This window comes from Dipodomys ordii, unplaced genomic scaffold, assembly GCF_000151885.1.
Source record: "Dipodomys ordii isolate 6190 unplaced genomic scaffold, Dord_2.0 Scaffold7, whole genome shotgun sequence".
NCBI classification, from domain to species: domain Eukaryota; kingdom Metazoa; phylum Chordata; class Mammalia; order Rodentia; family Heteromyidae; genus Dipodomys; species Dipodomys ordii.
The window spans coordinates 22,076,845-22,099,250 of NW_012267223.1; the positions used below are offsets into that span (position 1 = coordinate 22,076,845).

The following is a 22,406-nucleotide window of genomic DNA, read 5'->3' on the forward strand; positions in this document are numbered from 1 at the left end:
TGTCTGACTCCAGTGCACAAGTCAGTGTAAGAGGTATTAAACACAAAAATGAATCAAACATAGAACCATTCTGGTTCTGTGTATTGATTATATACTATAAACCATGTCTAGTTTTCCTTCAGCTTGATTCCTTCATGCTGGAACACTACAGAGTCTGTAAATAGCTACATTTAACTAATTTTCTGCAAAGCTAGAAGAAGAGCTAGATATCAAATTCCTATCTTTCTTAGACCAGTTCTTTTAATTTTGTATACATCTGCTTTCCTAGCTTAATAAATATTAGTGAAACTCTTTGTCTCCTGCTCTTATTTTAAATATTTTAATGTTAGAATAGAAACATGAGGTGGTGAGCAGAATAATTGTGAAGCAGTGATTTTAAGCACACAATAAAGTATTAGAACTTTTTCAAGAGTTTGCAGACCAAGAATTTTTTGTTTTTTCTCTGAGCACTGTAATAAGCCATACTTGATTCATAATTGTTTTTGTTTCCCCAATTCAACTTGGTTAATGTTCCTTCTGGGTTTCTATGTCTGTCATATTCATTGTTTTCTGTATTTCATGGACATAATCTCAGTTCAGCTCTTATTGTCTGTCACCTAGACCAGAGCAGTAGCCTCCTCATTAGTTTCTGCATGGTGGTTATTTCTATAGAGTTAGGCCTTCTCTCTCTGCAAGGAGTTCAGATAGATGTCATCCTAGTGCTATTTCCAGCCCCTAAAATTTTAATAGCTCCTTCCTGCTTATTTGCTAACATGCAAATCATACAAAATTTCCAGAATTTTCTTCATCTGTGACTCTACATGTGTATATCCAGTGCTCCAGATAAACTGTTCTTTGGACAATCCTTATGGAATTCACTCCATACTTTTTTGCCTATAATGTCTCCATTACCCATATTGCCACCTTCCTTCTGATTCTGAGCACACAAATCTTATTCTTTTTGTGTGCTCACACTGAGACTTGAACTCAGGGCCTTGTTTTCTTGCATGTTTTTTTCATTCTGTTTTTTTTTTTCTGGTTACATGGAGATAAGACCCTCTCTGTTTGACTGACCAGGCTGATTTTGAACCATGATCCTCAGATCTTAGCCTCCTGAATAGCTAGGATTATAGGTATGAGCCACTGGTGCTCAGCTGGACACCCAAATCTTTTTCATAAAAAACTTTCTTTCCTTCCTTCCTTTCATTTTCCCTTCTTTCCTTCCTTCCTTCTTTTCCTCCCTCCCTCTCCCTCCCTCCTTCCTTCCTTCCTTGCCTCCCTCCCTCCTTCCTTCTTTCCTTCCTTCCCTTCCTCCCTTCCTCCTTCCCTACTTCCTTCCTTCTTTCCTTCCTTCCTTCCTTCCTTTAATGAGAAATAGCTTTGTTGCCATACTGTATATTGTTCTTATATTCTTCTTTTTAATTGAGTTTTGGTAGATTTGACCCTAACCCCTCTACAAGTTTTTTAAGTAGGTGAATAAGCCCGACTGACTTCGAACCATGATCCTCAGATCTCAGCCTCCTGAGATTACAGGCATGAGTAGCCAGTGCCTGGCTAAGTGAATATTTTTAACTCTGTTTTAATGCCTCTCATGTAACAAGCAGTCTATGATATGCAGAGAGTAGGTAATCAAGGCAAGTTTCATTGTGCTGAAAAGCAATAAAAATTAGCATGAGTAATGAAACTCAAAGCAGTGTTTGTGGGACCAAAGAAGAGAAGTTTATTAGAAGATAATCATGCTGTAAGACCTTAGATCTACATCTAGGTCTCCATTCACAGATGCATTGATTGGGTAGCTTGGAGCAGAAAGTTTGTCAGGCAGAGAAAAGGGATTAAGACTTTTCCAGAAGACTGATTGCTGGCTTTTAGCAGTGGGCTCACTAATCAGCAGCAGGAGTTGCAGCAGGAGGTCCTGCAGGTGGTGCGGCAGGGCGCAGGCTGGCAGCAGGGCGGCCGGCAGCAGGGGGCCTGCACAGTGATGGGCTGGCAGCAGGTGGAGGCCCAGCAGCAAGGCCTGCAGACCACAGCGGTGCAGGAGCTGGGGCAGCAGGTGATGGGGCGGCAGCAGCCCTGCTGCAGGCTGCAGGGGTCACAGCAGATGGGGCGGGGGCAGGGCTGGCAGATGGGGCGCGTGCAGTGGGGCACGCAGGTGACAGGGCGGCACACTGTGGTCTGGCAGGAGACAGGGCGGCAGCAGCAGGGGTCGCGGCAGCAGCAGGGCTGGAGGCAGCAGCCTCCACCACAGCTCTGGGAGGAGAAGGAGCCACAACAGGAGCCGGTCATGGTGGTGTCTGGTTTGGTATGGGCTGGAGGAGTTGAGAGCAGTGAGGTATGATGTCTTCCTCTTCTTCTTGGTCCTTTTTATACCTGGCCAGGAGTTGATGACCCCCAGGTCACATGACCGTTTCCTTGTTTTGGTTTATTCCTTGTGAAATGACACCAAATTAGTAAGTTCTGTAGCAGATATTTTTAAGGTCTCAAGTACTCATACAAGGCTCTGTTTCCCTTAGTTAATTGGGGAACCATTATATTTCGCTATTTCTGCTGCAAATATGAACTGAATGACCAACTTCAAAGTCTCCAATTACGTGTATAATTTGATGATGCTTTTGCCAGGGGATGTTTTGAGAGCGCAGTAGCTGCTATGGCCTGAGGGTTCTTTACTAACAAGGGCAGGGAATTTGCCAAGCAGTGACAAGTGTTTTCCATAGCTAACCTGCCTGCATAAAACAAGCTGAGAATGTCAGTACCACAACACTTTAAAAGCCAAATTTCTGTTAGTCAGAAAAGAAATTTCCAGTCTACTTTTGGAGCCACAGGAATATATCTTTGTAGGCCCTGCAGCATTTGTTGTGTAGACTTAGAAATTCGCTCATTGATTTCCAGGGTTTTATCTTTCAAAACCAAGGTGAATTTCATTATCTATACCCTTTATTTACTATCCTTGTGTTGTAACTCTGTTCAGCCATCATATTTATTGAAATACATTAATTTATATTATTAGTTATATAATACTAAAATGAATTGATATACTTAAGTTATTCCTCATAACCCTTCTAGAAGGCAAACCTAATTGCATTTTTCATTCTCTGTGTAAGGAACCTGATAAGCAACTTGTTCAAGTTTACACATCTAGTAAGTATGGGAGCCAATACTTATTCCAGAAATATCTATGGGGACATTCCAGTCCAAAAGAGGTAGAGAATGAGTATGTGAACCACATTCTCAGGCCTCAATAAATGTCTGCTATACTTAGGAATTTTAATGGTACACTTAGCTCTAAAACAATTGTTATTTGTGACATGGCTAACTGTTAGAGTCATCTGTAAAGATTGGATATCTTTCCAGTATCGTTAGGAATTTTAAGAATTATATCTTACTTGGTCTTTTGAACATTCCAAAACATACCCCCTGGACATAGTATCAAAATTGGTCACAATTGTTTAAGGGACATGTGAAGAAAGGCCACAATATAGTGAGGAAGACAGAGAACCTGAGTGCATCTACATAAAGGTGGCCATCACCCAAGATTCCAAATTCCTAGTTAGTGATCCCAGCTGACAAGGGTCTCAGAGCCATCTTGCCCATTGTTAGGTCTCTAGCACCTTTCTGTGTACTATGCTTGAACTCACTCTGTTAGGTTTTTAAAAAGAGGTTGCTGAGTAAGAACAGCACCATGCATGTGGTATTCAGGTAAGGAGTAGGTTTATTCAGTAGACCTGCTAGGACCAGGCAAGGTTGGCACTTCATGCGGCTGGCAAAAGACATGGGAAAGAGAGAGAGCTGGGAAAGAGAGAGGAAAGAGCTAAAAAAGAGCAGAGAGAGCAGAGAGAGAAGAAAGAGAAGAGAGAGCAGAGAGAAAAGAGAGAAGAGAGAGAGCAGAGAGAACAGAGAAAGAGCAGAGAGAGCGAGAGAGCAGAGAGAGGGTGTCTGGGCCTGGGCTAGGCCTTATCTAGGGTATGGGAGGAGAAAGGTGTGGCCACATCAAATTCAGATGTTACCTCTTCCAGGTGTCCCAGTTGCCTAGGTAATGCAGGTACTAGGTGGAGAATTTCTGTGAGGAGATTGGAGTCTGCTAGCCATCCAGGAGCGGACCTTACACATTCCTGCTGACAAAACCAACCGTCATGTCTAGTTGTTTCCAACTCTGGGAAAATCAAGCCAGGAATACTTTGTAGCTCTTGCTTCTTAATTTACTTGGATCTAGCTTTTCCTTGCAACTAATTCTGTTCTAGGTCTGTCGCCGAAGGTACAGGTTCATCCCTTATTGGTCACCTTACTTTCACAGCCCCTTACAGATTTACCTAGAGCTGCCCTAGCCAATGTGGCTGGCCAGAGCATTGGGTTATCATGAAAAACAGACAAACCAACCAAGCTCCAGTAATAATGATGAATTTTGGAGAAATAAAACATATTCATCTGAGAGAACGCTGGCAAACAAGGAAGCCCTTGGAAGTCCAAAGAGAAAATTCTAGCAGGCCTTAGTAGCTCAGACCTCTATAATCCTAGCTACTCAGGAGGCTGGGACCTGAGGATCATAGTTTCAAGCTAGTCTTGATAGAAAAGATCAAGAGACTCCATCTCTAATCAGCCAAATGCTGGACTGGAGATATGGATCAAATAATAAAGCACCAACCATGAGAAAAAAAGCTGAGTTCAAGCCCTGGTACCAGCCCAAAAAGAAAAAAGAAAAAAAATGGAGAGGCAAGAAATTGATGTAGTTGGAAATTTAAAAATATTACTTATCAAGGAAAGGCAGAAGGAATAAAACTAGATTTGTAAGCCTATGTATAAGTAAACTATCAGACCCTTAATAAAGAAAAAAATCCATTGTGCACGTATTGAAAATGTAAAATTGCAATGATTGATGTAGAAAAGTACTTGGGAATTCCTAACACTAAGTACCCTGTATATAATGCTTTAGAAAGTTTTACCACGTATAAAGAAAAAATATTTTTCATCTTGAGGTGACAGTTTTTCATTGAAAATATTTATGTGTCCAGAATGAAAAGAGTTGAGCTAGGATTATGTCTACATCTCTTCTAATGCTCTTAGTATTTCTTTATTCAACAAATAATTTCTGATTACTTTCTATATGCCAAGTACCTTCTGTTGTGCAGATCAGTAGAACTTCACTAGTAAGCAAAATGGATTAAGATCCTTCGCCTCTGCCAGGCACTGATGGCTCACACCTGCCTAGCTACCCATGAGGCTAAGATCTGAGGATCATGGTTCAAAGCTGGGCAAGGCAGGAAAGTAGGTAAGACTCTTTTTTTGGGGGGGGAGGTCCGGTTGTGGGGCCTGAACTCTAGGCCTGGGCACTGTCCCTCAGCTCTTCAGCTCAAGGCTAGCACTCTACCACTTGAGCCACAGCACCACCTCCAGCTTTTTTCTTTTTGCTTATGTGGTATTGAGGAATCGAACCCAGGGCCTCATGCATGCAAGGCAAGCGCTCTACCACTGAACCACCTTCCCAGCCCCTAGGTAAGACTTTTATCTCTGTTTAACCACCAAAAAGCTGGAAGTGGAGCTGTGGCTCAAGTGGCAAAGCACTAGCTGTGAGGGAAAAAAAGCTGCTGGGCAGTGTGCAGAACCCTGAGTTTAAGCCCTAGTACTAGCACAAAGAAAGAAAAATAAAATAAAAATAAGAAAACTCCTTCCTCTCACAACCTTCCTTGCCTGCCTCTTCTTAACAGTCGGGATATATGACTATGCACACAAACTGCACATTCCACAAAACTCATTGAGATTAACTTCCAGGGACATAGAATATATTTCTTAAAGCAACAGCAGTTGATAATCCATATTGGCCTCCAAGTGTCTAACAAACAACAACAAGACCATCAATTACAGATCGATGTCAGCTATCTTACTGACGTTGTTCCAGTAATAAACTGCATCCTGAGTTCATTACTTGGTTCCAACCAAGACTATATTTCTCCCTGTTTTCTCCACAGTAGCTACTGATTGGAAGCAGGATTGGTCATGGTGGTGCTGGTGAGAGCCTCGGAGACAGTGGGATAGTGGTGGTTCCTTTAACCAAGGTATTTAGTGGCTTGGGAGCCCCTGGCTACACTGGCTATCATTCATTGCACACTTTTTGACAGTAGGTAGCATATACCTCTGTAACCCAGGCTCGTCTCCTTTTGTCACATGTCCCTCTTGGGCCATCGATGTGTCAAGCTCATGATCAGAGAGACCTACTGGAGACTCACGCCTTCCTTCCCATGGCCACACAATCGGTGACTTGAAATAAGAAGGCTCATCCCATGAGAGGATCTGACCTGCCTGAACTGCTTTGAAAAATCAGGGACTTCCCACCTGAATGCTTTTATAGTTAGGCTCAAACATAGTCCCTGTGATAACTCCCTCCCCTTCATCCTTCTCATTCTGCATTTCATAATTTAAGCTGCAAATGAACTTTTGAAGATTAGGAAACAATAAGAAGAAACATATTTACTTCCCCAGAAATAATGTTTTTATTTCTTTTTTACTATGGAAAAATACAGAATAAAAATAAGCATCCTAGAAAAAAAATATTCCATTTGATAACCTTGAGATTGTAGAAAAATGATGGTTAATCAGGGGGATAGAATTTCTTTGAAGAGGAACTTTGATCTTTGTTTATGAATTTCTTGGGAGCCAGAATTAGGGCTTGGACTCAGGGCCTCTTGCTCTTGCTTGGCTTTTTCACTTAAGCTAGATGCTCTGCCACTTGAGCCGAAGCTCCACTTCTGGCTTGTTAATTTGGAGATAAGAGTCTTATAGACTTTTCTCTCCAGGCTGGCTTCAAATTGTAATCCTCAGATCTCAGCCTTCTAAGGAGCTAGGATTACAGGTATAAGCCACTGGCACCAGGCTTGTGCACTATTTTTTTCCAGACCAGGAATTTAATTAACGAGAGCTGGGATTTTTCTAAAGGCTGTCAAGCAGGACCAAAATGAAGCTGCCAGAACCATATGGAGAAACAGATAGACAGTTACAGTTGAGTTCATGGTTGAAGAATACACAGGCTGCAAAGGTGGCATCTGTTCCAGCAGGAGTGGGAAATGTCAGTGCCACTGTCTGCACACCTGGCAAGGTTGTGCATTGGGCCCCTCAGCAGCAGGAGTTGCAGCAGGAGGTCCTGCAGGTGGTGCGGCAGGGCGCAGGCTGGCAGCAGGGCGGCCGGCAGCAGGGGGCCTGCACAGTGATGGGCTGGCAGCAGGTGGAGGCCCAGCAGCAAGGCCTGCAGACCACAGCGGTGCAGGAGCTGGGGCAGCAGGTGATGGGGCGGCAGCAGCCCTGCTGCAGGCTGCAGGGGTCACAGCAGATGGGGCGGGGGCAGGGCTGGCAGATGGGGCGCGTGCAGTGGGGCACGCAGGTGACAGGGCGGCACACTGTGGTCTGGCAGGAGACAGGGCGGCAGCAGCAGGGGTCGCGGCAGCAGCAGGGCTGGAGGCAGCAGCCTCCACCACAGCTCTGGGAGGAGAAGGAGCCACAACAGGAGCCGGTCATGGTGGTGTCTGGTTTGGTATGGACTGGAGGAGTTGAGAGCAGTTGTGTGTTCTCAGGTGTGATGTCCTCCTCTCCCTCTGGGCCCTTTATATACTAGCCCTGGTGTGGAAGACCTCCCCCCACTCAGGATACAAGGTCATATCCTGGAGTTGTGGTCATCCATGGGAATGAGAACCCTGGGTTGATTCAGTGGCTGAGGGCCAAATCCCAGCCCCAGGAAGAATGTTTTCCTTTCCACCCGCTGCTATTTTCCTTGAGACGAATACCTGATGTTTATGTCATTGCGAGAATTGTTTATCCATCAGCCAACAGCTTTCAGGCCAGGTCATGTGACAGATTGAAAGTGTGAGGGACCAAGTACTGTCACCATTACCCTTTCTTCCTGCTCACCATCCCTGAAAAGCAGCCAGACAGGGACGCAGCACAGGAGTCACGGGACTGGTTTCTGATTGGCAGTTGGGTGAAATAACAATTTGGCCCAAACTAAAAATCGCTCATAAAAGGTGACGTGTCTCTAGTCTGCTAGGAAAACATGGCCCAGAGCTTCTGCAAAACAACATGTTGCTTTACCTTGCTTAGAAGGAAATAACCATCAAAACTCTGGAATGACTTTTGTTTGTTTTAAGCAGCCTGAGTTGACCTACAACTCACAATCAATTATGAGCCATTATGTAAATAGAGCAATAATATTTGGTGGGGGTGGGAGTTTAGAGAAATAAAAATAAACACTGAATAGTGTCCTGTCATACAATATTCACAAATGTAGAAAGAATATAATGTGTGTGCATATATATATATATATATATGTGTAATGTGTGGTATTGGTACTGGGACTTGGAACTGTTCTTTAGCTTTTTTGCTCAAGTCTGCTGCTCTCCCATTTGAGCCACACCCCTACTTCCACGTTTTTACTGGTTAATTGGAAACAAGTGTCTTGTAGATTTTTCTGCCTTAGGTGGCTTAAAATTGTGACCCTCAAATCTTAACCTGCTGAGAAATTAGGATTATAGGTGTGCAGTCTAGAAAGGTAATCTAAAAGTAGATCAAGGAATTCCAAAGGAGATGAACTCTTTTCATGGGCCAATAAGATCAAACTAAATGAGGATTTTTATGTACACTAGGACTTTTGAATATCATTCCCTGATTATGGTCTTGGATATAAAAGTTGAAATTGGGATAATTCTTGCTTTCTAACAGTAATGTAAACACCTTGTATTAAATTTTTTCTCAACCTATTGAAAATATTTGTTAAGGAATCATTTATCTTTCAGGTATAGACAGTATAGTTTGTTGGCTGATGAGTTTGATTGATTATGGGGTACTGAGGTAAGATTATAAAAGAAATGGGATAGGGCTGGGAGGGTGGCTCAGTGGTAGAGTGCTTGCCTTGCAAGCATGAGGCCCTGGGTTTGATTCCTCAGCACCACATAAGAAAAAGCCAGAAGTGGCACAGTTGCTCAAGTGGTAGAGTGCTAGCCTTGAGCTGAAGAGCTAAGGGACAGCACCCAGGCCCAGAGTTCAGGCCCCACGACTGGACCCCAATAAATAAATAAATGAAATAGGATAGGAATGTAGAAAGAATATAATGTGTGTGCATATATATGTGTAATGTGTGGTATTGGTACTGGGACTTGGAACTCAGGTTTGGGCACTGTCCTTTAGCTTAATAGACTGGCCATCTAAAGTAATTTTGTTCTTTATAGCTATAGCCAAGATGATTGGGAACTTAGAGAACAAATGGGGAGTTGGGAGTAAAAATTAATCCTGTCTAGCATTTGCTGATTTGCAGACCAAATTTGCCTCTAAGCTGTGTTTTTGTGTGCTCATTTGTTTTTACTTTTCTAGTACTGGAGTTTGAACTCAGAACCTCACACTTACTTGGCTGACTGGGTTAGTTGGTGCTCTACCATTTGAGCCATACCCACAGTCTGGCTTTTTGCCAGACTTTTTTAAAATTCTGTTTAGTTTGTTACAGTGGTGTTCAGATAACCTACACATACTATAAATGAATGGTAGGAAGTACCTACAGATATAAAATGTATTGGACAATTTACAATATAAAGTTATTTCCATTTTTCAGACATCTATAGCAGTGTTAACTTTACCATTTTTTTTCAGATAGGAAATCCAAGAGTTAGAGAGGTTAACTTACATGAAATGCTTAGTCAAATAAATTAAATAAATATCTATCTTGTAGAATTCTTTTTCTAAAGCGAATTCTCTTTCAATTTAGTTTGATTGAACAAATAGAAATTAAACACTGAGCTCAGTCGTAGGAAAAAATGAGAAATGTCAGTCCCTTCTTTGAAAGCAGAGAAATAGGCAATCTCAATGCAATGTCTTATGGGGATGGAGTTAAACATGGGATGCTATAAGAATATGGAGCCACATCTCCTCACCTAACCTAATGTCTGTGCAAGTACATGTGTATATGTGTTCACATGCATGCAATTGTGTTTGCATATGTGCTATGAGGGTTGGGACAGGATTGCTGCAAAAGGCTGGACTGTATTTTGGTAATGAATCAGTTAGGTAGATAAAGAAGAGAGAAAACATAGCTGAAAAGAGTATTTGAGCATGAGCAAAAGCTAAGACACGTGTAACTCCAATGGCCAGTACCTGGGAGGAGATCAATATGGCTTGAAGAAAGCAATGGGGAGGGAATGATAAGACACGGAGCTGCAGGAGTGGGCGAAGGGCAGAAAACAGAGAACAGAGATCTCCTATCCTCAATAATGGACTAAGTGGCTAGGAATGTGGCTTAGTGGTAGAGTGCTTGCCTTGCATGCATGAAGCTCCAGGTTTGACTCCTGAGTACCACATAAACAGAAACAGCTGGAAATGATGCTGTGGCTCAAGTGGTAGAATGCTAGCCTTGAACAAAAGAAGCTCAGGGACAGTGCCCAGGCCCTGAGTTCAAGACCCAGGACTGGTAAAATTAATAATAATAATGATGATGATGATGATAGACTAGGGATGAGCCTAGGTCCTCTGTATGCCTATCAAATGCCCCTGTGAGGATTGCTAACCTCTCTTTTTCTCCATGTCCACCTAAGCAAATTCTTCCTCTTCATTCTCCTTTATCTTCATTCCCTTGCCTTCCCTCTCTGCCTTTCCTTTAGTCCTTTGCCTCTTTATCCTTCTTGTGTCATTTTGGTTGTTGTCACTTTTATTCTACCTACCACCAGCTCAAGATGCTTTTTCCCTTTTGTCCTTTAAAGATGATTCTCCTCTAGATCTGGAAAAAGTAATGCTAGGTGAAGTAAGTCAGGCCCAAAGAGGCAAGGGATACATGGAAGCACTAGAACTAATTTAGATATGGGGTTCTATGGGACTGTACACAAACGTATTAACCAAAGTATGGTATGTGTGGGAAAGAATTCAAATGATGTAATTCCTCAGAGAAATGAACTCACAGCCCAGTAAAATGAATATCAGAAACTGGCACTCGAACAGTGTGTGGGAAGAGATCAAGGAGAGGGGATGTCAATGAATGAAGAGAAAAAAAATGGATGCATATCCTACAAAATTAAAAATTGAGAGGAGTGGTTGAGTTGGGAGAGATGAGGGAGAGTGACAAAAGGAGCGAGTGGTGGCATCATCAAGACGCATGGTCCTGATACTGACTTGTTGAACTCCTTTACCAACTCCTTTGTACAACGAAGGTAATGATGAAAATTTGTAGAAAAGATACTCCTCCTCCATGTTGATCCTTTTGATTACAGACAAGCAGGGACTGTTTCAATCTTATTATTATTATATTTTTCTTCCTCCCTTCCTCCCTACTCCCCGCTTAAATTGAGCATCTTCTCTAGAGCTTATCTGGGGACTCCGGCAGGGAAGTGAAGCTACTGATATACTCTTTACCAAAGAACAGCCCTTCTCTATCAGGGATGGTTGTACTCTTCATCCAAGTGCTCTGCTTTAGGGAGGAAGCGCATGGAGTGGTGATGGAGGAAGGGAACATGTCCTAAGCAGCCAGATCAGCTCAATCAGTGCCCTGACCACCAACAGGGTGACAGATCTCCCAGCCAAATTGCTCGCCTGTCCAAAAGTCTTCTCAGTGACTTTTCTGGTGGCCATTCTCAGATGAACATTCCAGGCTCATGTTTGTTAAGCCTTTGAGGAGCTCAAATCCAGATCTTCCCCAGAGATCATGGTCCTGAAGTTCTAATGTGCCTGAGAATCGCATGGAAGCGATACTAAAAACACACTGTCTTGGCACCTGTCCCCAGAGATTTTTGATCTGCAAGGTTAAGTGTGCATCCTGGGCCATGTGCATTTTAGTAAGCATCCTAGGAGTTTCTGACTGAGACGATGCACAGGCTACACTCAGACAGTACTATTCTAGGAGTCCTAGAAAAGATACATGGTGCGGGGCAGCTTACTGTTAGTGATCACTCTAGGCTAGGTATAATCTCCTTCCACCCCTCTTCACCCATACCTTGTCTACTCCCTTGCACCAGAAGCCCCTTGCTACAAGAGATGTGGCTCGTTTTTCACTATGTGGCAACCACTGAGGGTCCTCCCTCTGCAACCATCACAGATGGACTCAGTGAGTTGGATTTCAATGGCCTAAGTTTTGCTTAGGCCAAGCTTTATTTCTCTTATGAGGATTCTCCTATCTTATCGGTTTGAGTATGCTAATAAACCCACATTACCCAATGAATCAGGGAGCAAGGCAGTTTGCTAGTTCAGGGAAAATTAGTTTATTGACAACACTTAGCACCACACGTCAAAAGACAATAGTGAGGAATCTGGGCAGCCCATCAACCCAAGGATGGATTTTTTTCAAAGGCCAACAGGGATTTTGTTGGGGTGGAGGAGGATGGTGACGAAACTCTGCTCATATCAGACTATGTACTCAGATTGTGAGATGCTTCACTGTTGAGACGTTTAGGGATGGGGGTGAATTTATTTCTTTTTAACTTAGTTCAAAGGCCAAATAGATGTTTAAGTGCTGGTGAGTCATTCTCAATAGGTACGGCGGGGGGGGCGGCCTCAGCAGCAGGAGTTGCAGCAGGAGGTCCTGCAGGTGGTGCGGCAGGGCGCAGGCTGGCAGCAGGGCGGCCGGCAGCAGGGGGCCTGCACAGTGATGGGCTGGCAGCAGGTGGAGGCCCAGCAGCAAGGCCTGCAGACCACAGCGGTGCAGGAGCTGGGGCAGCAGGTGATGGGGCGGCAGCAGCCCTGCTGCAGGCTGCAGGGGTCACAGCAGATGGGGCGGGGGCAGGGCTGGCAGATGGGGCGCGTGCAGTGGGGCACGCAGGTGACAGGGCGGCACACTGTGGTCTGGCAGGAGAGCAGCAGGGCTGGAGGCAGCAGCCTCCACCACAGCTCTGGGAGGAGAAGGAGCCACAGCAGGAGCCGGTCATGGTGGTGTCTGGTTTGGTATGGACTGGAGGAGTTGAGAGAAGTTGTGTGTTCTCAGATTTGATATTTCCCTCTCCTCCTGGGCTCTTTATATACCTGGCCAGCAGTTGATGACCCCTGGGACACATGATCTTGCAGCCAATTAAGTGAGGAATGAACATTGACTAATACTATTTTTGGCTGCCCTCACCTCACACATATCCATGTGCATGCATCACAAGTATTTCTTCAATTCCTTTAATTGTCTGTTCTTACCAAATTTAGACATTGGGTTTAATTCTGATGAATCTGCCTTTGAAATATGTTTCACTCATGAAAGAATGTGTTTTCCCAAGTAGATAGGACCTAATCGCTCAACCACCGGCCCCCAAGTCAGCATTTTATTCCTCATCCTTCAAAAACTCTCCAGATTGCCACCCAAGCAGTGACTTGCCTCATTAGCACACAGGGCAATGACAGTAAGAGGTTAATAGCATTGCTGCAGACAGGCCAATCACCATCTCCTTCCCAGAGTCTTCCATTATGCTGAAGGACCTGGTGGAGCCCTGGAGATCATGCCACACTGGTTTGATCACTCTCTCTGGCGCAGGACCAAGGCTTTCTTACCTTGGTTCTTGATGTCTGCTCTTTCACCTGGAATGCCCTCTTTCTCCTTATAATCTGAGCTCAGCTTCCACCTCCTCTGCTGTAAAACCTGCCTCAAAGGCACATTGCCATTTTTATCTCTGAAATTTTTTTCTGAGATTAGTCACTGCATCTGTAGGAACTGGGAAAAGAGTGAGGAGCATATACAGACTTCTGTTTTCATTTGATAGCTCAAATCATGGAGCTTACTATTATTATTATTTTTTACTTAAAGCTACTGTACAGAGGGGTTTCGTGGAGATTATTTACGGTGCCACAATTAGTTTGCAATGTGAGGGCTAAGCTCCATTGTCTTCTCATGTATCGTAAGTGCCCTCCATATAGAGATGCATGCTTGTTGACTCAATAAAATACTATTGCATAAAATAAGCAAAGCTCCTTCTTTAGTTCAGCAGCATCAATAGGAGTGATACTGGATGGTAACTGAGGGAATATTTGACCCCAGGATAGATAACTTCCAGCTGGGGTCAGCACTGGGCTCTAGTTCAGAAACTCCTGGCCAAATGTCAACAAGGGGTAAGTGCTTATTGGCCTACTATTTCTCTAATCTCTGTGTTGAAATATCATCATGTTTCCCTTGGTAGACATTGTAAAGCTGGGAAATACACTCTTGTCTAATCTTTTAATTGTTAATTATTTGTATATTCACTACCTTCTACGATGAGTTCCTTAAAAATATAAAAATATCTCTTTTTCTTTTGATGTAGATCTACTCTCTTCCTTTGGAAATGGGGGGGGGATGGGAATCATGTTTGATCAACCCTGCTTATGTTTTTTACAAACACTAAGGAAAAACAGAAAGGCAAAGAGCTTACAAATCACCATGTGTACGCGTGTGTGCACACACATACATGCACACACACACACACACACACACACATGCTCATGCCTGTACTAGCACTTAAATCATAACCTGGGTGTTATCCCTGAGCTTCTTTTGCTCAAGGATAATGCTCTACCATTTCTGGCCTTTTTTGGTAGTTTATTGGAGATAACAGTCTCATGGGTGCTGCTGCCTGGGCTGGCTTTGAACCACGATCCTCAGATCTCAGCCTCCTGAGTAGCTAGAATTACAGGTGTGAACACTGGCACCCAGCCACTAAATGTTTTTTAAAATATAATTTATGCTGAAATTAGTCTGCTTAAATCTCAAGGAAATGGTGTGTGTGTGTGTGTGTGTGTGTGTTTATGTGTGTGCTGGTCCTAGGGCTTGAAGTCAGGGGTTGGGCACCGTCTCTAAACTTTTTTACTCAAGGCTAGTACTCTATCACTCACCACGACTCCACTTCCAGCTTTTAGTGGTTAACTGGAGGTAAGAGTCTCACAGACTTTCCTGCCCAGGCTGGTTTCAAACCATGATCTTCACAGGTCTCAGACTTCTAAGTAGCTAGGATAACAGGCATGAGCCACTGCTGCCTAACAAGGGAATTATTTTTTTTAAAAGAAATTCATGAGCGGATTAGTTTCATTTTTCATTACTGATCTGTGGAAGACACCATAGATGTGAATTATGTCAAATTAGTCTTCTCTCTTCCTGCCAAGATGAAATCTTGGTTCCATGGTAACATTCTATGCAAAATGATGTGGTTTTTGTAGAAGGGAAATGTTTTGTGATTTGTTTACAAGTAGCCTTTTTATTTATTCATTTATTTATTTACTTTGGGTCCGGTCGTGGGGCCTGAACTCTGGGCCTGGGCGCTGTCCCTCAGCTTAAGGCTAGTACTCTACCACTTGAGCCACAGCACCACTTCCAGCTTTTTTCTTTTTGCTTATGTGGTACTGAAGAATCGAACCCAGGGCCTCATGCATGCAAGGCAAGCGCTCTACCACTGAGCCACCTTCCCAGCCCCAAACCTTTTTATTTATGACCAATTTTTAGTAGACATTTTTGGTTTCAGTATCCTTTGAGACAAAGTTTTATCTTTTATAACTCAGATCTTACTGGGATCTCTTCACCCACTTTAAGAACAGTTCATCATAGTTCATCCTTGAGTGTGCTTATTTATTTATTGGTGCTGGATTTCAGCTCTCCTTTAAGCTTTAAACTGCCATCTATTGAATATGTAATTGTAACAGCTGCTTTACATACCTCACCCTAATTAGTGATCATAATAATCAATAGAGATAGCTCTTGTTATCTCACTCCACAGAAAAGTCTGAAGCTGAGAGAAATTGGCTAATTTTCCCTTACTCAGTTCTTTAATTATACAGTCTGAATTTAGACTCAAGTATATCAAACCCATAAGTTCATGTTTTCACAAAGTGCTTATAAACGAATAGGTTTATTTTTCAGTTTAACATGAATCGATTCACTTAATACTGTTTGTTTGTGTTTTATTTTAATCTACTAGCCTAGAAATTTATTAACTAATGCCTTCTACATTTAAATTTTTTTAAAAGATTTAGAATATCACCAGCCTAAGGCACACATTCTTGGACACGACTGTCTTTTTCCACCTTTTAGAAATCTATCTTCTCATTGTTATACACAGATTGGTGAATTAAACTACTTTCTTATTACCACGGTTGGACTAGTCAGTGATGGCTGCCTGTAAACCACAAAGTCCAGGCACATACAGTGATAAGTATTTATTTCTTGGTCATGTGTCTGTAGGTTAGTTGAGTAAGGCTAGGCGTGCTTGGCTTCTGGCCACAAGTTGTTTTGAAATTTCTTTTTGAAGTTAGCAAATGAAAATACAGGCTCCTTAGTTAAGTTTGAATTTCAGAGAACCTTCTAATCCTTTTAATAAAAATTATGTCTAGCATCCTGAGGGCATACTTACATTTTAAAAGTATGTGTTGATTATCTGAAATTCAAATGTAGTGAGCTGTCCTGTGTTGCAGCTGGCAGCCCTGCTTTCTGTTAGGAGAGACATCAGACCCATGGATACCTTTCTGGTCTTTGCTCAGTTGGGAAAGAGTACTTCTAGAGAGGACTCAAAAGGGTAAGTATTAAAAGAGGATAATCTAATTTACTGAAGTGGAAGGGGAGCTAATTGTTCTAGTAATGTCTAATGTGAAGCTTAAACACAAACATGTAAAAATCAAAATAGATTATGCCCATGGGTTTCCATTCATAAGGATAATTTCTTTTTTCTCCTTCTCTCCCCCAGGACTGGAGCTGGAACTCACACTCCCTTGGTTTACTTATCCACAACTAGTGCTTTACCCCTTGAACCACACCTTCAGCTCTTTATCTTGATAGTTTGGCGATAGAACCTATCAAACTTTTCTGCCCAGCCTGATTATGATCTGTGGCCCTTCAGGTCTCAGTCTCCTGAGCAGCTGAGATTTTAGGGCATGAGTCACTAAGTGCCTAGCTCTCGTGCATATAATTTTTACCCTTTCTCTCTTCCTGATTCACCAAGAACTACCATTGATTAAATAGAAATGTCCTGATTTCTCTACAGGAATTTCTTGTCTATCTTTGATAACTGATATTTGAGAGGGTATTCAAAAATTAAAATATAGTTGAGAAGAAAACTGTTATTTCTCAGAAATTCTATTTCCTTGCTTAAAAATAAGTATTGATTATTCCAATCACAAATGGAGAAAATTTTCTCTTGGAAAAAAATGTAATTGAAGGACCTAAGTTCAAAACCATCTGGAGTAATTATTTTAGGGATGCTGGGATTTGAACTCAGAGCCTTGTAGTTTCTAGATGGCTACTTCACAGGCCTTTGGCCTGTGACAAATTTTGAAATAATAAATTTCTGAGTTTAAAAAACAACCAAGGTGCCAGAATAAAAAGGAGTATCAGCTGTTAATTTGTCTGGTCGTCTACATCTGACTTGAGACCAGATTGTTTAATCTGTGAGCTGATGTTGCAACTTTAGGTTATGAGTCAGTGACTCAAGGCTAGGATTTTAATATCTTTCTCAAAGTTCAAAAAGATATCACTTCAGGACAATTAAATGCTCAGACAACTGGATAGGATCTCCTGTCTGAGAAAGGATAATTGGAAAATTTAAGTCTGCTAAGAGAAGTCTTGTTCTTTGGGGAAGGTTGCTAGAAAAAAGAAAGAAAAAAAGAAAATAAACCCTATAGCCATAGTGAAAACTTAGAGCTAAAGTGAGTTTGGAATCTGAGTCTAGACTTCTCTGTGATCTGAGAGAATCCCAGGCCAGGAAATATACTTGTTTCAGGTCAGAGAAATCTTTATCCTAGCAATAGTAAGCCTAAAATCATCACCAAGAAGAACCAGGGGTGGTCCATTTCCTCATGTGACATGCCATTATTTATTCATGGTCTGTAAGGAAGTTGGTTTTGTTATCTTCTTATTTATTTCATTTTATTTATGTCATATTTCTTGGCTGTGGAAATGTCTTTGTAATTTTATTTTTTTTATTAATCTATCAGTGATTGACATAAATGTCTGAATATGGGGACTTCATTCTAGTTGGCTAGTTTGGTGTTATAGTAATAGATACGACCCTACCCTTTCATCCAGACAATTGTCTACTACTGGTAACCACATGGCTTATCTAGGTAGTGGTGTGGACATTCTCTAGTGAATGGGAAAGGACTGTGGGTTGTAACTGTTCCATTGGCTTGTGGTGAAAGATGAGCCTTTGCAGGAATGATTACAGAATGTGCCATTTTCAGTATTTTCTTCTAAGTTAAATACACAGTCTGGGTTCTATACACTTGATGTCAAGTCAGACAAAATTCATTATTTCCTGAAAAAGTTTTCAATCTAACAAAATTTTCCTTAGTTTTTTGATAATAGAAGCAGAAACAGTGGCAGTACTACTTCCCTTTCAATGTTTTGACCTCTTTAAAATGTTTTTTATTATCGTTAAGTTGTACAAATAGTTGCCATTCAACAAATCAATGTACAAGTACAATGCATCTTTAAAAAATAACTTCTTCTTTCCTTTTTATCCACCCTATCAAATTCTCAGCTTGGTATGGGATGGTGCAGACTCTTTTGTTATTAGAAGTGACAGTAAGTTTTTTCACAATCCATGGTCAGTTGGTTCCAGATGCTCATGTGGGATCATGTTGAAGTCTAGAATAATCATTCTCCCCATTTTTACTTGTCTTTAATACAGAAAGCCATTAGGACCCTCCCCTCAAACTCTTTCTCTGTAAATAATGGTGGCCAAATCTTTTAGATCATAACTCATAGAGGTGAGAATCTGATTGACTTACATAAATAAATGTTCTTATTTTACAAATAAGTGTGAGGTAGCAAGGATCCTTAACAAAGCTTCCTTCCTCTTTCGTGCCACAGTGACTCGCAGTATTGCATTTTTTGGCCTAAAAACTTGCTTTGATCAATAAATCACAGTGAAAATGATGGTATGAGAGATCTAGAGCCTAAGCCTCAAATATTAAAAACTTATCTATGATCTCTTGGAACAATTTCACCCTACAAAGAAGCCTAGGAAATGGAGGACAAAATTATTAGCTGGCCATCACAATTGCTATGGTTTAGATACATGATTTGGACTTTCTTGCCCAGGATAGCTTCAAACCATGATCCTCTAGATCTCAGCCTCCCAAATAGCTAGGATTACAGGTGTGAGCCAAGGATATCCAGTTCGTACATATTACTTTCACTTTAATATATTAAGCCATTCCCATTTGATATAATGTTTATTTTTTAAATGATTTCAACATGGTTTAGTCTTCCTGTGTCTTCACGTAAAACACATGTGCTTACTGAAGGACTAATATGATTATTAAAACAACGAAGAACAGTGTCTATAAGTGCTTATGGGATGAAAAGTTTATTAGAAATTGAGAAGCAACAGAACATAAGACATTTACTCCAGGAGGAAAGATAGAACATAATTGGACCGGAGGGTATAAAATCAGTGCCAAAAACAGAGGCTGAAGTTAGTAACTAACATGTTGGAAAGAGTAATCTAGAGCCAGAGAGTAATAAAGAAGAGCAGCGAGAATTTTTTTAACTAGTGCATTAAAAATTAGTTCATATTTAGTAGCAATGTTGCAAGATATGCATAGTTAAGGAGAGAGTTTAAAATGGGCTCAAAGAGGCCATGGGTTTGTTGTGGGCTCATTAAAATTATGAAACCCATCCTTTAAATGACATCAACTGGATTCCTTTGGTCCGAACAAATGAAGGGTCTACATCTCTGGGGCAGAAGCAGAGGAGGAGCTGGATCCAGATCAGCAGGCTGAGCAGCAAGGGATGGCACAGCACATGGGGCGGGGGCAGGTGGAGATGACGCAGGTGGGGCGATAGCAAGTGGTGTGGCAGGAGATCTGGCCACACACTGGACGCAGGCAGCAGCAGGGCCGGCAGCAGGGCCGGCAGCAGCTGGAGCCTCCACAGCTGGGGCGGCAGCAGCTGGAGATGCAGCAGCTGGGGCGGCAGCAGGGCTGGCAGCACACAGACTGGCAGGAAGGCCTGCAGCAGCTGGAGATGCAGCAGCTTGGGCGGCAGCAGCTGGGGCGGCAGCAGGGCTGGCAGCACACAGACTGGCAGGAAGGCCTGCAGCAGCTGGAGATGCAGCAGCTGGGGCGGCAGCTGGGCTGGCAGCAGGGCTGGCAGCACACAGACTGGCAGCAGGGCCTGCAGCAGCTGGACTCACAGCAGCTGGGGCGGCAGCAGGTGGTCCTGCAGCAGGTGGTCTGCAGGCAGCTGGGCTGGCAGCAGCCCTGCTCAGAGCAGGTGGAGCCACAACAGGAGCTGACCATGGTGTCGGAGGATGGAGGTTCTTGGTGTGTTTTCAGGAGAGTGAAGATCTTGAGTTTGGAAGATTTTTGGCCCATGTCCCCTTTTATACCCTGCAGAAGACCTCTTGTGACTATGCGTTATTTCCTGGTTATTATTTACTGTCTTTGAAAACTTAATCATTTAATGACATAATTGAGTGTTTCTAGTGACATATACCCCCAAAAAGAAATAGAAGGAAATAACACATTTCCTTTTCCTGGTATGCTATATGTCTCCAGTTGGAGCATTTGTCTTGTTTCTTCATTGGTGTGTGTCACATTTTCCCTGGGCCTATCCAAAAGCTTACAAAACACTTATCACCCGCATCTCTGGTATTTTGTTTTAAAATATGACATTTGCCCTTTTCTGCATACAGATGCTTACAAATCATGGAAGATACATTTTCCTGAATGTTTCTTTGGTTGTCAAAGCATGTTCCATTCAGGTTGAAAAGAATTAGAATGAAAAAACCATAGGAGGAAAATGTCCTGTGTGTTGTGAGCATGGTTGTGATTCTTTGTGGACCTCTTAGATGGTCAGAGAGATGACTGGGTCCGAGGAAGCTCTAAACTTTAGGTCTAATTCCAGAGTCTCTGGCTCTGACAATGACTCACTCACCACTATAAAATAATAAAAGCATATCTTTTACTCTGTGTCTCTCAGAATAGTCTTTTAAGAGTAGAGAGTTTTACTTTTATTTGTAATTTATTTATAATTTATAATTATCATTAATATTACTGACAGACTTTCTTTTTTAATTTCTTCTTTTTTTTAATTTCTTCTTCTTTTTTGTTTATGTGGTACTGAAGAATTGAACCGAGGGCCTTATGCATACTAGGCAAGCAATCTACCACTGGGCCACATTCCCAGCTCCTTTTAAAGACTTTTTTTTTTTTTGCCAACCTTGAGGCTTGAATTCAGGAACTGAGCACTGTCCCTGAACTTCTTTTGTTCAAGGCTAGTACTCTACCACTTGAACTGTAGCACCACTTCCAGGCTTTTCTGTGTATGTGGTACTGAGGAATGGAACCCAGGGCTTTATGCAGCTAGACAAGCACTCTAACACTGAGCTACATTCCCAACCCCTGACAGAGATTTCCTATGTGGCGAAGGCTTATGTCAAATTCATGATCCTCATAAATCAGCCTTCCAAGTGCTGGGATGACAGTTGTGCATCATCAGGCCCAGCTTCAAAGTTTCTTATTTATTTATTTACATATGATAGCACTGGGGCTTGAACAGAGGGCTTCACACTTGCTAAGCAAGCACACTTTTTAGGCCTTGAGCTGTGCCCTTTTGATTCTGGTTACAGGGCCTCCTTATTTAAAAAAAAATAAGGTTTTTATTGTGAAAATACTGTACAGAGGGGTTACAATCACATGAGCAAGGTAATGAGTACATTTCTTACCAAGCATAGTTGCCTCCTCCTTTGTTTTTCCCCTACCCTCCCTTCCCTCCCATCTCCACAACTACTTCCCCCTGCTATCACTTCCCCCCTCGCCTAAATTGTAAAGTTCATTTTTCAACATAGCATCTTGTACATCTCATTGTTGCAATGGGTCAACCTGTATCCCTATTTCAACAATTTGTTTTTTCCTTTCCCCTCCCCTAGTTATACCAACATCTAATAGAGTGAAAATGGGTTATACCATGAGGGAGGGACATACAAAGCAACAAAAAAATCATGTGGTACCTTATAAATATGTTGGAAACAATAGCAAGAAAGAAAAAACCACTTGTGTCCTTATCTTGGGGTTGATTGCACTTAACATCCTCTGACCTTTTCTGCTTGTCTCAGATATATACTAGATATTGCAAATAAGGGAAACCATGGGACCTGTTCCTTTGCACCTGGCTTACTTCACTTAATATATTTTTTTCCAAATCTTTCCATTTCCTAACAAATGGGGCAATGTCATTCTTTCTGATGGAGGCATAGAATTCCATTGTGTATGCTAGATAAGAAATGTACTCATTATCTTGCCCATGTAATTGTAACCCCTCTGTACAGTTTTTTCACAAAAAAAAGAATTCCATTGTGTATGTATACCACATTTTCTTGATTCATTCATCTACTGAGGGGCATTTGGGTTGGCTCCATATCTTAGCTATGGTAAGTAATGCTGCAATAACCATAGTTGTGCTGGTAACGTTTGTATGGTCTTGTTTGTGATCCTTTAGGTAAATGCCCAAAAGTAGGATTACTGGATCATAGGGGAGCTCTATG

At 42.1% G+C, this 22,406-nt stretch overlaps 3 protein-coding genes and 1 pseudogene across 3 annotated transcripts; all 4 read right to left on the minus strand.

Annotated features, from left to right (window-relative positions):
- Positions 1-1,863: 1,863 nt before the first annotated feature.
- LOC106003046 (keratin-associated protein 2-1) lies at positions 1,864-2,262 on the minus strand. Its single transcript, XM_013037802.1, has one exon. The coding sequence runs from the start codon at positions 2,260-2,262 to the stop codon at positions 1,864-1,866; it is 399 nt and encodes a 132-aa protein (XP_012893256.1).
- Positions 2,263-7,077: 4,815 nt separating this feature from the next.
- On the minus strand, positions 7,078-7,515 carry LOC106003045 (keratin-associated protein 2-1). The gene has a single exon (XM_013037801.1). It carries the CDS (start codon positions 7,474-7,476, stop codon positions 7,078-7,080), a length of 399 nt encoding a protein of 132 aa, XP_012893255.1. The 5' UTR covers positions 7,477-7,515.
- A 4,962-nt stretch (positions 7,516-12,477) lies between these two features.
- On the minus strand, positions 12,478-12,848 carry LOC106003071 (annotated as a pseudogene).
- Positions 12,849-19,629: 6,781 nt separating this feature from the next.
- LOC106002390 (keratin-associated protein 4-6-like) lies at positions 19,630-20,160 on the minus strand. Its single transcript, XM_013037281.1, has one exon. It carries the CDS (start codon positions 20,158-20,160, stop codon positions 19,630-19,632), a length of 531 nt encoding a protein of 176 aa, XP_012892735.1.
- Positions 20,161-22,406: the final 2,246 nt, after the last annotated feature.

Bases quoted from the DNA above. Each gene is read 5' to 3' on its own strand.
- LOC106003046 (XM_013037802.1), bottom strand. From the start codon at position 2,262: ATGACCGGCTCCTGTTGTGGCTCCTTCTCCTCCCAGAGCTGTGGTGGA.
- LOC106003045 (XM_013037801.1), bottom strand. From the start codon at position 7,476: ATGACCGGCTCCTGTTGTGGCTCCTTCTCCTCCCAGAGCTGTGGTGGA.
- LOC106002390 (XM_013037281.1), bottom strand. From the start codon at position 20,160: ATGGTCAGCTCCTGTTGTGGCTCCACCTGCTCTGAGCAGGGCTGCTGC.